Source organism: Aegilops tauschii, chromosome 4, assembly GCF_002575655.3.
Source record: "Aegilops tauschii subsp. strangulata cultivar AL8/78 chromosome 4, Aet v6.0, whole genome shotgun sequence".
Lineage (NCBI taxonomy): Eukaryota > Viridiplantae > Streptophyta > Magnoliopsida > Poales > Poaceae > Aegilops > Aegilops tauschii.
The window spans coordinates 52,487,856-52,502,318 of NC_053038.3; the positions used below are offsets into that span (position 1 = coordinate 52,487,856).

A 14,463-nucleotide genomic window follows, 5' to 3' on the forward strand; every position below is an offset into this window, starting at 1 on the left:
CCGCCCAACAGGCACGTCCACCATAGCCCCTGGTCGCCGCACGAGTAGCCGACGACGAATCCTCCACATGGGGACCAGGGGCTGCATCCACGCGCTACAACCTTGTCGCCCTCACGATGAGGGAATGCAGCGCCGCTGCCGGGACGCCGCAGCACATCCAGCCGCGACGCCCGAGCAGCCACCTCGTCGCACCTCCGCCCCGAGGACAAGAGGGCGACTCCACCGCAGCCTGGGGCCGCCACCCAGCATACCAGCACTGGACCAACACCGATGGGAGCCCCCGCACCGCCTGCAGCCCAGGCGACCAGATCTGGCTGAGCCAGACCGAGCCCGCCCAACGGCCACGGGGCGGCACACGCACAACCCCGTGCCCTATGATAAAGGTTGAGCTGATGCAGCCTATCAAACGATGTGCACAACATATTTTCAATTGCATCTACTCAGCCCGTCTTAGACACATATGCAAGACAGCAAGCGGCAAAAAACGATGCAAGATATCAAACACGCCCTAAGTTTGTGGGCGGTGTATCTTTATTTGGAATTAAATAAAGCCAAATAGCATTATAACTATATTAAAAAAACACCAGAGTATTTTTTTTGTGGTAGACGGGCGTCTTCGCTTCTCTGGCCGTCGTTTCCAGTCGGCCTGCAGGTAGCCCTGTTGCTCGCTTCGCTTAGCACTTCTTGCCTTGATGGTCTCCTTGCTCCCTCGCGCACCCTACCTTGCCTGCCTCGGCAATCCCACCGCCCGCGCGTCCACCTCCTCGCTGCGACTGCCGGCCATGTCTTCCTCCGCCCCCGCCCCCGCGGCCACGGCGGCGGCAGAGCCGGAGGCGTCCCGCCCAAGGAAGATGCCGGTGCTCTTATTTGACGTCATGGACACCGTCGTCCGCGACCCCTTCTACGACCACATCCCCTCCTTCTTCCAGTTCCGTACATGCCCCTACTCCTTATTCCTCAGCTTGGTTTATCGCTATCCATTCCTGTATTCGTGTGGTCTAGGCATGCCCCGCCGACTAGATGTTCGACGGAATGCGTGGTTGGTCCTTGGTGGTGACGTGTGCAAAGAAGCTGGCCAATTGGGGACGCGTGGGTGTTTTTAGATATTTTTGATCATGCATTATGCGGGAATTTCACTTAAGCTGTGCTGTATCCGCTACTGGATTGCTGGAATTTTACTTAGGAATTGCTAAACGATACACCAGTTAATTGAAATATGTAAAAGGTGATACCAAAAAAATAATTATTCAGTACTGCAGAATAGAGTAGAGGCCTGTGAAATAGTAGAAGGCTGGGGTGTTATGGGTTGTTGAGGGCTATTCCTTGGTGCTGTTTTATACTTTGCACTCATGTTTCAGTACCGCAAGGAATGTGTTGAATTAGCATCTTATTTGCTGTATGGTTTAAGTCTGTTGGTTTCCACTTTATCAATATTGCATTCCGTTCTAGTTGATCCTACGTTCTTTTGTAGAATGTCCATGAAGGAACTCCTAGAAAGCAAGCATCCAACATCATGGTCCGAATTTGAGATGGGGCTGATTAATGAGGTAAGAACTATAGAAGCTTGACTTATTTTCTCTCTATATGATGGTATTTTTACAAATACGACTTATGGACTGCCAGGTGCTAAGATTGGTTCCGATCCTAGACCAATGAATGTGACAAGGTTGGGGGTACAGCCTAGGAACGAGGGTTGGCTGGCCATGGTACCTGGGGTGGGAGGAAGACAAGGTTGTGGACAGGGATTATATCTTGGCTAGTTTATGCTCGTTCATTGGATCATCCATATGGTCTATAGGGAAGATTCAGCTTGATGCCTAGCATAGGATCCCACCTTCCCTAGCAAACCATATCTTATCTTCCATTCAAGCCTATCACTCTCCTAACCAAATAGATATCTACTATACTTATCTCCTTAACTGATTTTAATAGTAAAATTCCTGCACAGGACGATTCCTAGCTTGGTGCTTCCCTGCGCTATCGGGCATTGACCTGACGCCCATGAAATAGACATGCAAATAAAACAAAACTAACGCATTAGAGAAAGATAAACTAAATGATAAGGTACCACATGGTTCTTTATGAATCAAATTTTGTTTTAGAGCAGCAGTGTGGAACCAAACTTAATTGTTTGAAGAGCAGCACTGGAGAATTGACTTTTATCAAATACGAACTTGATATATCTTTGTGCAGTTGATTTGCGGCTTATAACATTGCATGGACACCATCTTAGATGAATTTGGTACAAAAGCCCTACTACGTCTTAATTTTTGTGGGGCTTTTTTTTTAGAGAATTGTGGGGCTTATGTTTGTTTGTATGCATTCTTGAAACAGTATGTTTATTTGTCATTGGAACAATGAAACTGCTACTAGGTAATTGCTTGCAATAATCTGCTTCATTGCACCTCTAACAACAGAAAAGTGGACATGGTCAAGCATCCACGGTTGTCATGTTTCTTCACTCTATATTTGATTAATTGGTCATAATCACGACCAGATGTTAAATATGAACATTGCTCTATTATAAATGACTGATCTGCTCTTGATACTGTCACTTATACTGTGAGTTAAACACCATTATGTTTTATTCTGTCAGGGCCAGCTGGCCGTAAAATTCTTCAATGATGGCAGATCTTTTGATTTGGAAGGTGAGAAGCACAAAGTAGAAGTGTCATTGAGATTACAGGCTCCCCTTTAAGATTATACTAATAAACAAATCACTGTCTTCAAGAATAAATAACTTAATTTCCTGATTATATCGATTGTCACCAAATTGCTGATAGCCTACATTAGTAGGTTTTCAATACTAAAAATATGAACCCAGAAGTTTGGTGCCTTTATTGTTACCAACACCTATCGTGATATAGGTTTTGTAAAAATAACCTAGCTGATTGATCTCAAATCTACTATTTTTCTTGCTTAGAAGAAGATTCTTTTTGTAATCCATTTTTACGCCCTTTAGGTCTGAAAGCATGCATGGTGAGAGCATACGAGTATGTTGATGGTGTTGAAGATATTCTTTGCAGTTTAAAGCAAAACAACTATGAAGTGCATGCTTTTACAAATTATCCAGTGTGGTAAGTTTCAGCTTTCTTGATACATATGTACACAATTACTCGTTCCTCAGATATGTTTTTTAGGTACCAGTTGATCGAGGAAAAGTTAAAGCTGTCGAAGTATCTGTCATGGACATTCTGTTCTTGTCACGTTGGTACTAATCTATCTCAGTTTTTCCTTTCTCTGGATGAAATATGAATACTTGGTAAATGTTTACTGTTTATCGTTCATATGAACTCCATTTTGTTATGCAAATGGAATGGATAGCTTCATTATATTGGTTTAGTAGTGTCTAAAGTAGTATTCAGAATTCACAGAACATAATCATCATTTTAATTAAGAGTTTAAGTTTGTTTACCCTTGAGAGGATAAGAGTGTCTAAAAACTGCACAGTATTTGACACTCCATCAATTTGACCTTATAGTTTCTTCTTATTAATTGTCAGTAACATGTTGAGCTAGTTAATAATTGATAATGATAGACAATAGTTTCGCCATTTTGGAGCTTTGTCAATCTCAAGCCAATAGTTTTTTCATCCTACAGAGCAAATAGAAGGCTGTACCTTGACATCTGTTTGTCAGGGAATTGGAGCCCTTCTGATATATACCTGAGATGTTTGAACTGTATGTAAAAATTGCTTAACAATTCTGTCATTTCTTAGTTAGTTCTGCTTAAAGCAAACATATGTTTTTATTATCAGTTAAACAATGAAGCACCACTGCACTTGCTATGTTTTCATGCTAGGTCATTCTCGTACTGTGTGATCGCATCATAGGCTGAATCTATCGAATAAAAAGGCTGCTTCTGATCTTGGACTTGGACCTTCTATCATAATGTTACGCAGGAATACGCAAACCTTCACCGGATTTTTACCTTCATGCCGTGGATCATCTCAATATCGATCCAGGAAACTGCATTTTCATTGATGACAGGTCTGGTATTTTTTATATTTAAATGGTTATTGTTGTGCAGCAATGTAAATTACTTGACATGTTTTGGAATTTTTGTGCTGCAGGATGGTAAACATCGAAGCGGCCCTTAGTGTAGGAATGGTCGGTTTGCATTTTAAAAATGCCGAGGCACTAAAGAATGATTTGTGCTCATTGGGAGTTGAATTGGCACCTCTTGTGCTTGAAGATGAAACTGAAGTTCAGTAACATGGCTTCCTGTTTGGTCTTCTGCTCATGTAAGATTCATGCGTATGAATAATCCTTCTGTCTCTTTATGAACTACTCCGTATGTTAAAAGCTTGACGTGCTGTTATTGTCACAATATTATACTCCCTTCATAAACAAATGTAAGACGTTTTAGGTCACTACTACATTATAAAAATATATAATATGTTAATTGTACATATGTATTCTGTAAACATAATTTACATGCCTCCAGGCTCCAGTATGTTATTAAAGGATAATAAAATGAGAATGGCTTTTGGGGAGTTGTGAAAGCTAAATCGGTACGTTTTGCTGAGCTCAATCCAGGATGAAAATAAATCATGTTTAACCGAGTTTAAGTGTGGTTAGTCGCTTAACTTATACACAACTAAGCCAGCTAAACATGAGCGGGGCTCGACAATGGTAGAGCATTCTGCATTCACTTCAGTACTTCCATCTATCAAAGCTTTGATAAGCCTTTGCGCCAATGAAGGCAAACTAACATTTTGTAATTAAATGAACAGTTGATCATTTATGTCTGCAACATGTTGTATTCAGATGGTAGTAAATCAGTCGCGAGGCAGGGTCTCCGCCAATTCCTTTTTTTTTTGAGTTGAAGTCTTCGCCGGTTCCTATTTGGCGCCTATAGCACCCGTTAAAGGGCAAACCATACAAGCAATCAACGCATGATAAAGTGGGCCGGCCCATGAACGTTGAACCGTTTCTGGTTTGTGTGTAGCGTTTAGCCGGTTTTGGCCAGTTTTGTTTTTTCATTTTCTTTTTCGGGTTATTTTTTCTCTTTTCATTTTAAAATTTCATATAAAAATTTCAAATTAGTGAACTTTTTTCAAATTCGCAAACATTTTTTCCATATCCATGAAAATTTTCAATTAGTGAACATTTTCAAATATACGAGCTTATTCTGAAATCCGCAAACTTTTCTCAAATTCACAAAGTTGTTTTCAAAATTCCTGAAGTTTTTTCAAATATGTAAAATAAAATAAAATCATGAACTTAAAATTTAGGAACCTTTTTCAAATCCTTGAGCTTTTTTCGACTTCATTAACATTTTTTCAAATCAGCAAATGTTTTTTCAATTTCGTCAACTTTTTCCTAAATTTGGTATCTTTTTTCAGAAGTCAGCCATCGACTGATCAAGCGTTGACCGAGCAAATGAAACAGGGGCAGTGAGCAAGCACGTCACGTTGATGGGCTGGCCCACGCCCGTTCGTTGTCTGGCACATGAAGCGCTGACTAGGAGCTCTCAGAGTCTTCTACCAGCGCTTTGCATCTCACACTGCACCGCCACGACGGTAAAAATGTGAATGGGCCGGCAGTATCAATTGGGACACCGTCCCGACCCAAAGTTTTAAGGCCAATGGGCGTTTCCGGTCGGACTGGAAAATTGGGGAATAAAAGCAACTCCAACCAAATTGCGAAATAAACCCAAACTCCATAATCGAAGAGTTCGGAGTCTAGAAAAAGTTGTCCACCCAACATGGACCTCTATAAATTATGGAGCGCACACCCAACAACGGGAAGAAGAAGTCCCCCCCCCCCCCCCCCCCTTTATCTATGTTCTGGATCCATTGATAACCTGACCTGACGTTTCCACGACTACAAATCCAAGTACGCCATCACCGTTATTACGACCCGGCAAAAAATATGTTGGCACTTGGTTTTCTTACAGTGGCCTTTCGGACTTGTCACTTATCGAGGGCGTGTTCTTAAGGAAATCCTGGAACCTATGTGTGTGATTTCTCAGGAAATCGCCTCCAATATAAGAGTTCTTTCAGTCGTCATTAGTGTTGGTTGAAAATTTGCTCGCCTAAAATTCACATGTAAGACCATCTCTAGCCGAACCTAACCGTCAAAAGGGTTTAACTCCTCAAAAGATTTAGGGGGGTGATGACTGCTACTTCTTGAGCTTGCTTTGGTTGTTTCATTGAAGAGGAAAAGATGATGCAGCAAACTAGAGATAAGTATTTTTCTCAGTTAGAGAACCAAGATATCAATCCAGTAGGAGACAACGCACAAATCACCAATACCTGCACAAACAATCAAACACTTGCACCCAACGCGATAAAGGGGTGGTCAATCCCTTCACGGTCACTTGCAAAAGTGAGATCTGATAGAGATAGATAAAACTAAACAAAAGATAAAGTAAATATTTTTGGGGTTTTTGGTTTATAGATCGGAAAGTAAAAGATTGCAAAATAGTAGATCGGAAACTTACATGATGAAAAACAGACTCGGGGGCTATAGATTTCACTAGAGGCTTCTCTCAAGATAGCAAATAATACGGTGGGTGAACAAATTACTGCCGAGCAATTGATAGAAAAGCGCAAAGTTATGACGATATGTAAGGCAATGATTTATGTAATATAGGCATCACGTCCGTGTCAAGTAGACCGACTCCTACCTGCATCTACTACTACTACTCCACACATCGACCGACTCTTGCCTGCATCTAGAGTATTAAATTCGTGAAGAACAGAGTAACGCTTTAGGTAAGATGACATGATGTAGAGGAATAAACTCAAGCAATACGATGTAAACCCCATCTTTTTATCCTCGATGGCAACAACACAATACGTGCCTCGCTACCCCTATTGTCACTGGGTGAGGACACCGCAATATTGAACCCAAAGCTAAGCACTTCTCCCATTGCAAGAAAAACCAATCTAGTTGGCCAAACTAAACCGATAGTTCGAAGAGAATTACAAAGATATCAAATCATACATAAAAGAATTCAGAGAAGATTCAAATAATATTCATAGATAAGTTGATCATAAATCCACAATTCATCGGATCTCGACAAACACACCCAAAAGAAGATTACATCGGATAGATCTCCAAGAACATCAAGGAGAACATGGTATTGAGAATCAAAGAGAGAGAAGAAGCCATCTAGCTACTAGCTATGGACCCGTAGGTCTGTGGTAAACTACTCACGCTTCATCGGAAGGGCAATAGAGTTGATGTAGAAGCCCTCCGTGGTTGAATCCCCCTCCGGGAGGATGCCGGAAAAGGCCCCAAGATGGGATCTCACGGGAACAGAAGGTTGCGGCGGTGGAAAAGTGTTTTCGTGGATGCTTCTGGTGGTTTGGAAATATATGTGATATATAGGGCCAAGGATTAGGTCAGAGGAGTCCCGAGGAGGCGGCAAGGCAGGGGCGCCCCTGTAACGCCCCGGACACACCCGCCGGCGGTCGTTACTCCTGGAGGGATCTCGACTGACCCCACGGATCAATACTAGTCTTTTCTACGCACTTTGTCCTCACTCGTGCGCATCCGGGAGCAACTTCCCGGTCGGTCACCCATCCTGAAACTACTCCAAGCTGAGCACGCGTAACTTTGGAGTTCTGTCCGAATGGGCTCCCAGAAAAGAAGGAATTTCTTATTACACCCGCCGGCGGTCGTTACTCCTGGCCGGATCTAGACTGGCCCCACAGATCAATACTAGTCTTTTCTGCGCACTTTGTCCTCACTCGTGTGCACCCAGGAGCAACTTCCTGGTCGGTCACCCATACTGAAACTACTCCAAGCTGAGCACGCTTAACTTTGGAGTTATGTCTGAATGGGCTCCTAGAAAAGAAGAAATTCCTTATTGATATGAGTAGTCTATCATCCCTAATAAGCCAGGCTATCACAGCCCCCCTCCCCCAGGGCGCGCCCTCCCCCCATGCTGCTGCCTCGCGGCTCTTCTGACTTGATCTCCAAGTCTTCGGAGTGTCTTCTGGTCCAAAAAAAAATCATCATGAAGGTTTTATTCCGTTTGGACTCCGTATGGTATTCCTTTTCTACAAAGCTAAAAAAACAGAAACTGGCACTGGCATCTAGGTTAATAAGCTAGTCCCCAAAATAATATAAAATAGCATATAAATGCATATAAAACATCCAAAACAGATAATATAATAGCATGGAACAATAAAAAAATTATAGATACGTTGGAGATGTATTAATGACAAGGAGTAGTTTAAAGTTGTCTAATTATAGTATGTATAATGTGCTAACTTTGTTTAATTATGTAATCGAGTAATTTAAATTTGTGTTTGAAATGAAATTGTGTGCAAAAAAAATTAGGGAGTTAAATTGTACTCCCTCCGTCCCAAAAAGTGTCTCAACTTTGTACTAACCTTAGTACAAAGTTGTACTAGAGTTGAGACACTTATTTTGGGATGGAGGGAGTAGAAGTTTAGCTAGGACCACTTTTCTTAACTCCTTATAATTGAGGAGTTAAGGTTTGAGTGGCAAAATTCTAGGGGTCCGGAGATGCTCTAAGCTCAGCATATGGAAAGATGGCTGATACGTCTCCAACGTATCTATAATTTTTGATTGTTCCATGCTATTATATTATCTGTTTTGGATATTTAATGGGCTTTATTATGCACTTTTATATTATTTTTGGGACTAACCTACTAACCGGAGGCCCAGTGCAAATTGCTGTTTTTTTGGCTATTTCTGTGTTTCGCAGAAAAGGAATATCAAACGGAGTCCAAACGGAATGAAACCTTCGCGAGGATCGTTTTTGGAACAAACGCAATCCAGGAGACTTGGAGTGGACGTCAAGGAAGCCACGAGGTGGCCACGAGGTAGGAGGGCGCGACCCCACCCTCGTGGGCCCTCGTAGCTCCACCGACCTACTTCTTTCGCCTATATATAATCTTATACCCTGAAAACATCCAGGGGAGCCACGCAACCTATTTTCCACCGCCGCAACCTTCTGTACCCGTGAGATCCCATCTTGGGGCCTTTTCTGGCGCTCCGCCGGAGGGGGAATCGATCACGGAGGGGTTCTACATCAACACCATAGCCTCTCCGATGATGTGTGAGTAGTTTATTATTAGCTAGATGGCTTCTTCTCTCTCTTTGGATTTCAATACAAAGTTCTCCTCGATTCTCTTGGAGATCTATTCGATGTAATACTTTTTGTGGTGTGTTTGTCGAGATCCGATGAATTGTGGGTTTATGATCAAGATTATCTATGAACAATATTTGATTCTTCTCTGAATTCTTATATGCATGATTTTATATATTTGCAAGTCTCTTCGAATTATCAGTTTGGTTTGGCCTACTAGATTGGTCTTTCTTGCAATGGGAGAAGTGCTTAGCTTTGAGTTCAATCTTGCGGTGTCCTTTCCCAGTGACAGCAGGGGCAGCAAGGCACGTATTGTATTATTGCCATCGAGGATAAAAAGATGTGGTTTATATCATATTGCTTGAGTTTATCCCTCTACATCATGTCATCTTGCCTAATGCGTTACTCTGTTCTTATGAACTTAATACTCTAGATGCATGTTGTATAGCGGTCGATGTGTGGAGTAATAGTAGTAGATGTAGAATCGTTTCGGTCTACTTGATGCGGACGTGATTGTTGGGGAACGTAGCAATAATTCAAAAAAAATCTACGCATCACCAAGATCAATCTATGGAGTCATCTAGCAACGAGAGAGAGGAGTGCATCTACATACCCTTGTAGATCGCGAGCGGAAGCGTTCAAGAGAACGGGGTTGATGGAGTCGTACTCGTCGTGATCCAAATCACCGATGATCCTAGCGCCGAACGGACGGCACCTCCGCGTTCAACACACGTACGGAGCAGCGACGTCTCCTCCTTCTTGATCCAGCAAGGGGGAAGGAGAGGTTGATGGAGATCCAGCAGCACGACGGCGTGGTGGTGGAAGTAGCGGGATTCCAATAGGGCTTCGCCAAGCGCTGCGGGAGGAGGGAGATGTGTCACAGGAGGGAGAGGGAGGTGCCAGGGCTTGGGGTATTGCTGCCCTCCCCTTCCCACATATATATAGGGGCAAGGGAGGGGGGGGGGCGCAGCCTTGGCCCTTCCTCCAAGGAAGGGTGCGGCCAGGGAGGAGTCCATCCTCCCCAAGGCACCTAGGAGGTGCCTTCCCCCTTTAGGACTCTCCCTTTCCCTTATCTCTTGGCGCATGGGCCTCTTGGGGCTGGTTCCCTTGGCCCATATAGGCCAAGGCGCACACCCATACAGCCCATGTGGCTCCCCCGGGGCAGGTGGACCCCCTGGTGGACCCCCGGACCCCTTTCGGCACTCCCGGTACAATACCGATAATGCGCGAAACTTTTCCGGCGACCAAAACAAGACTTCCCATATATAAATCTTTACCTCCGGACCATTCCGGAACTCCTCGTGATGTCCGGGATCTCATCCGGGACTCCGAACAACTTTCGGATTTCCGCATACTAATATCTCTACAACCCTAGCGTCACCGAACCTTAAGTGTGTAGACCCTACGGGTTCGGGAGACATGCAGACATGACCGAGACGACTCTCCGGTCAATAACCAACACCGGGATCTGGATACCCATGTTGGCTCCCACATGTTCCACGATGATCTCATCGGATGAACCACGATGTCGAGGATTCAATCAATCCCGTATACAATTCCCTTTGTCAATCGGTACGTTACTTGCCCGAGATTCGATCGTCGGTATCCCAATACCTTGTTCAATCTCGTTACCGGCAAGTCACTTTACTCGTTCCGTAACGCATGATCCCGTGGCTAACTCCTTAGTCACATTGAGCTCATTATGATGATGCATTACCGAGTGGGCCCAGAGATACCTCTCCGTCATACGGAGTGACAAATCCCAGTCTCGATTCGTGCCAACCCAACATACACTTTCGGAGATACCTGTAGTGCACCTTTATAGCCACCCAGTTACGTTGTGACGTTTGGTGCACCCAAGGCATTCCTACGGTATCCGGGAGTTGCACAATCTCATGGCCTAAGGAAATGATACTTGACATTAGAAAAGCTCTAGCAAACGAACTACACGATCTTGTGCTATGCTTAGGATTGGGTCTTGTCCATCACATCATTCTCCTAATGATGTGATCCCGTTATCAATGACATCCAATGTCCATGGTCAGGAAACCATAACCATCTATTGATCAACGAGCTAGTCAACTAGAGGCTTACTAGGGACATGTTGTGGTCTATGTATTCACACATGTATTACGGTTTCCAGTTAATACAATTATAGCATGAACAATAGACAATTATCATGAACAAGGAAATATAATAATAACCATTTTATTATTGCCTCTAGGGCATATTTCCAACAGTCTCCCACTTGCACTAGAGTCAATAATCTAGTTCACATCACCATGTGATTAACACTCAAAGTTCACATCGCCATGTGACTAATACCCAAGAGTTTACTAGAGTCAATAATCTAGTTCACATCACCATGTGATTAACACTCAATGAGTTCTAGGGTTTGATCATGTCATGCTTATGAGAGAGGTTTTAGTCAACGGGTCTGCAACATTCAGATCCGTGTGTGCTTTACAAATCTCTGTGTCATCTTGTAGATGCAGCTACCACGCACTACTTGGAGCTATTCCAAATAACTGCTCTACTATATGAATCCAGTTTACTACTCAGAGTCATCCGGATTAGTGTCAAAGTTCGCATCGACATAACCCTTTACAACGAACTCTTTTTCCACCTCCATAATCGAGAAAATTCCTTAGTCCACTAGTTACTAAGGATAAGTTCGACCGCTGCCATGTGATCCACTCCTAGATTACTATTGTACCCCTTGACTAACTCATGGCAAGGCACACTTCAGGTGCGGTACACAGCATAGCATACTGTAGAGCCTACGTCTAAAGCATAGGGGACGACCTTCGTCCTTTCTCTCTTTTCTGCCATGGTCAGGTCTTGAGTCTTACTCAATACTCACACCTTGTAACACAGCCAAGAACTCCTTCTTTGCTGATCTATTTTGAACTCCTTCAAAATCTTGTCACGGTATGTATTCATTTGAAAGTACTATTAAGCGTTTTTTGATCTATCCTTATAGATCTTGATGCTCAATGTTCAAGTAGCTTAATCCAGGTTTTCCATTGAAAAACACTTTTCAAATAACCCTGGATGCTTTCCAGAAATTCTACATCATTTCTGATCAACAATATGTTATACTCATCAAAAATTCTATAGTGCTCCCACTCACTTCTTTGGAAATACAAGTTTCTCATGAACTTTGTATAAACCCAAAATCTTTGATCATCTCATCAAAGCGTTCATTCCAACTCCGAGATGCTTACTCCAATCCTAGAAGGATTGCTGGAGCTTTGCATACTTGTTAGCATCTTTCAGGATTGACAAAACCTTCTGTTTGTATCACATACAACCTTTCCTCAAGAAAATCGTCGAGGAAACAATGTTTTGACATCCTATCTGCAAGATTTCATAAATAATGCAGTAACTGCTAATATAATTCTAACAGACTCTTAGCATCGCTACGAGTGAGAAAGTCTCATCGCAGTCAACTCCTTGAACTTGCCGGAAAACATCTTAACGACAAGTCGAGCTTTCTTAATGGTGACACTTACCATCATTGTCTGTCTTCCCTTTAAAATCCATCTGTACCCAACAGCCTTACGACCATCAAGTAGTTCTTTCAAAGTCTATACTTTGTTTTCATACATGGATCGTCTCGGATTTTATGGCCTCGAGCCATTCGTCGGAATCCGGGCCCATCATCGCTTCTCCATAGCTCGTAGGTTCATTGTTGTCTAGCAACATGCTTCCAAGACAGGATCACGTACCACTCTGAAGTAGTACGCATCCTTGTCGTCCTATGAGGTTTGGTAGTGACTTGATCTGAAGTTTCATGATCACTATCATAAGCTTCCACTTCAATTGGTGTAGGTGCCACAGGAACAACTTCCTGTGCCCTGCTACACATTAGTTGAAGTGACGGTTCAATGACCTCATCAAGTCTCCACCATCCTCCCACTCAATTCTTTCAAGAGAAACTTTTCCTCGAGAAAAGACCCGTTTCTAGAAACAATCACTTTTGCTTCCAGATCTGAGATAGGAGGTATACCCAACTGTTTTGGGTATTCTATGAAGATGCATTTATCCGCTTTGGGTTCGAGCTTATCAGCCTGAAACTTTTTCACATAAGCGTCGCAGGCCCAAACTTTTAAGAAACGACAGCTTAGGTTTCTCTAAACCATAGTTCATACGGTGTCGTCTCAACGGAATTGCGTGGTGCCCTATTTAAAGTGAATGCGGTTGTCTCTAATGCCTAACCCATAAATGATAGTTGTAATTCGATAAGAGACATCATGGTATGCACCATATCCAATAGGGTGCAGTTATGATGTTCGGACACACCATCACAATATGGTGTTCCAGGCGGTATTAGTCGTGAAACAATTTCCACAATTTCTTAATTGTCTGCCAAACTCGTAACTCAGATATTCATCTCTATGATCATATCACAGACATTTTATCCTCTTGTCACGACGATCTTCAACTTCACTCTGAAATTACTTGAACCTTTCAATAATTCAGACTTGTGTTTCATCAAGTAAATATACTCAGCATCTACTCAGATCATCTGTGAAGCAAGAACATAACGATATCCACTGCATGCCTCAGCACTCATTGGACTGCACACATCAAAATGTATTACTTCCAACAAGTTGCTTTCTTGTTCAATCTTACTGAAAACGAGGCCTTTCAGTCATCTTGCCCATGTGGTATGATTTGCATGTCTCAAGTGATTCAAAATCAAGTGAGTCCAAAGGATCCATCTGTATGGAGTTTCTTCATGCATATCTACCAATAGACATGGTTCGCATGTCTCAATCTTTTCAAAAACGAGTGAGTCCAAAGATCCATCAACATGGAGCTTCTTCATGCGTTTTATACCAATATGACTCAAGTGGCAGTGCCACAAGTATGTGGTACTATCATTACTATCTTATATCTTTTGGCATGAACATGTGTATCACTACGATCGAGATTCAATAAACCATTCATTTTAGGTGCAAGACCATTGAAGGTATTATTCAAATAGACAGAGTAACCATTATTCTCCTTAAATGAATAACCGTATTGCGATAAACATAATCCAATCATGTCTATGCTCAACGCAAACACCAAATAACAATTATTTAGGTTTAACACCAATCTTGATGGTAGAGGGAGCATGCGATGCTTGATCACATCAACCTTGGAAACACTTCCAACACATATCGTCATCTCTCCTTTAGCTAGTCTCCGTTTATTCCGTAGCCTTTTATTTCGAGTTACCAACACTTAGCAACCGAACCGGTATCTAATACCCTGGTGCTACTAGGAGTACTAGTAAAGTACACATTAATATAATGTATATCCAATATACTTCTGTCGACCTTGCCTACCTTCTCATCTACCAAGTATCTAGGGTAGTTCTGCTTCAGTGACCGTTCCCCT

The 14,463-nt window shown here is 42.7% G+C and overlaps 1 protein-coding gene across 1 annotated transcript; it reads left to right on the forward strand.

Moving 5' to 3' along the window:
• The first annotated feature begins 606 nt into the window (after window positions 1–606).
• LOC109785598 (flavin mononucleotide hydrolase 1, chloroplatic) lies at window positions 607–4,411 on the forward strand. The gene is made up of 7 exons (XM_073496215.1): window positions 607–928; window positions 1,472–1,547; window positions 2,597–2,648; window positions 2,963–3,077; window positions 3,141–3,211; window positions 3,902–3,989; window positions 4,073–4,411. The coding sequence occupies exons 1-7, from the start codon at window positions 693–695 to the stop codon at window positions 4,212–4,214; spliced, it is 780 nt and encodes a 259-aa protein (XP_073352316.1). The 5' UTR covers window positions 607–692; the 3' UTR covers window positions 4,215–4,411.
• The last annotated feature ends 10,052 nt before the right edge of the window (window positions 4,412–14,463 follow it).

Bases quoted from the DNA above. Each gene is read 5' to 3' on its own strand.
- LOC109785598 (XM_073496215.1), top strand. From the start codon at position 693: ATGGTCTCCTTGCTCCCTCGCGCACCCTACCTTGCCTGCCTCGGCAAT. The intron at 3,078-3,140 runs GTAAGTTTCAGC...TATGTTTTTTAG, and splicing joins TTTACAAATTATCCAGTGTG to GTACCAGTTGATCGAGGAAA. The intron at 3,212-3,901 runs GTACTAATCTAT...AATGTTACGCAG, and splicing joins ATTCTGTTCTTGTCACGTTG to GAATACGCAAACCTTCACCG.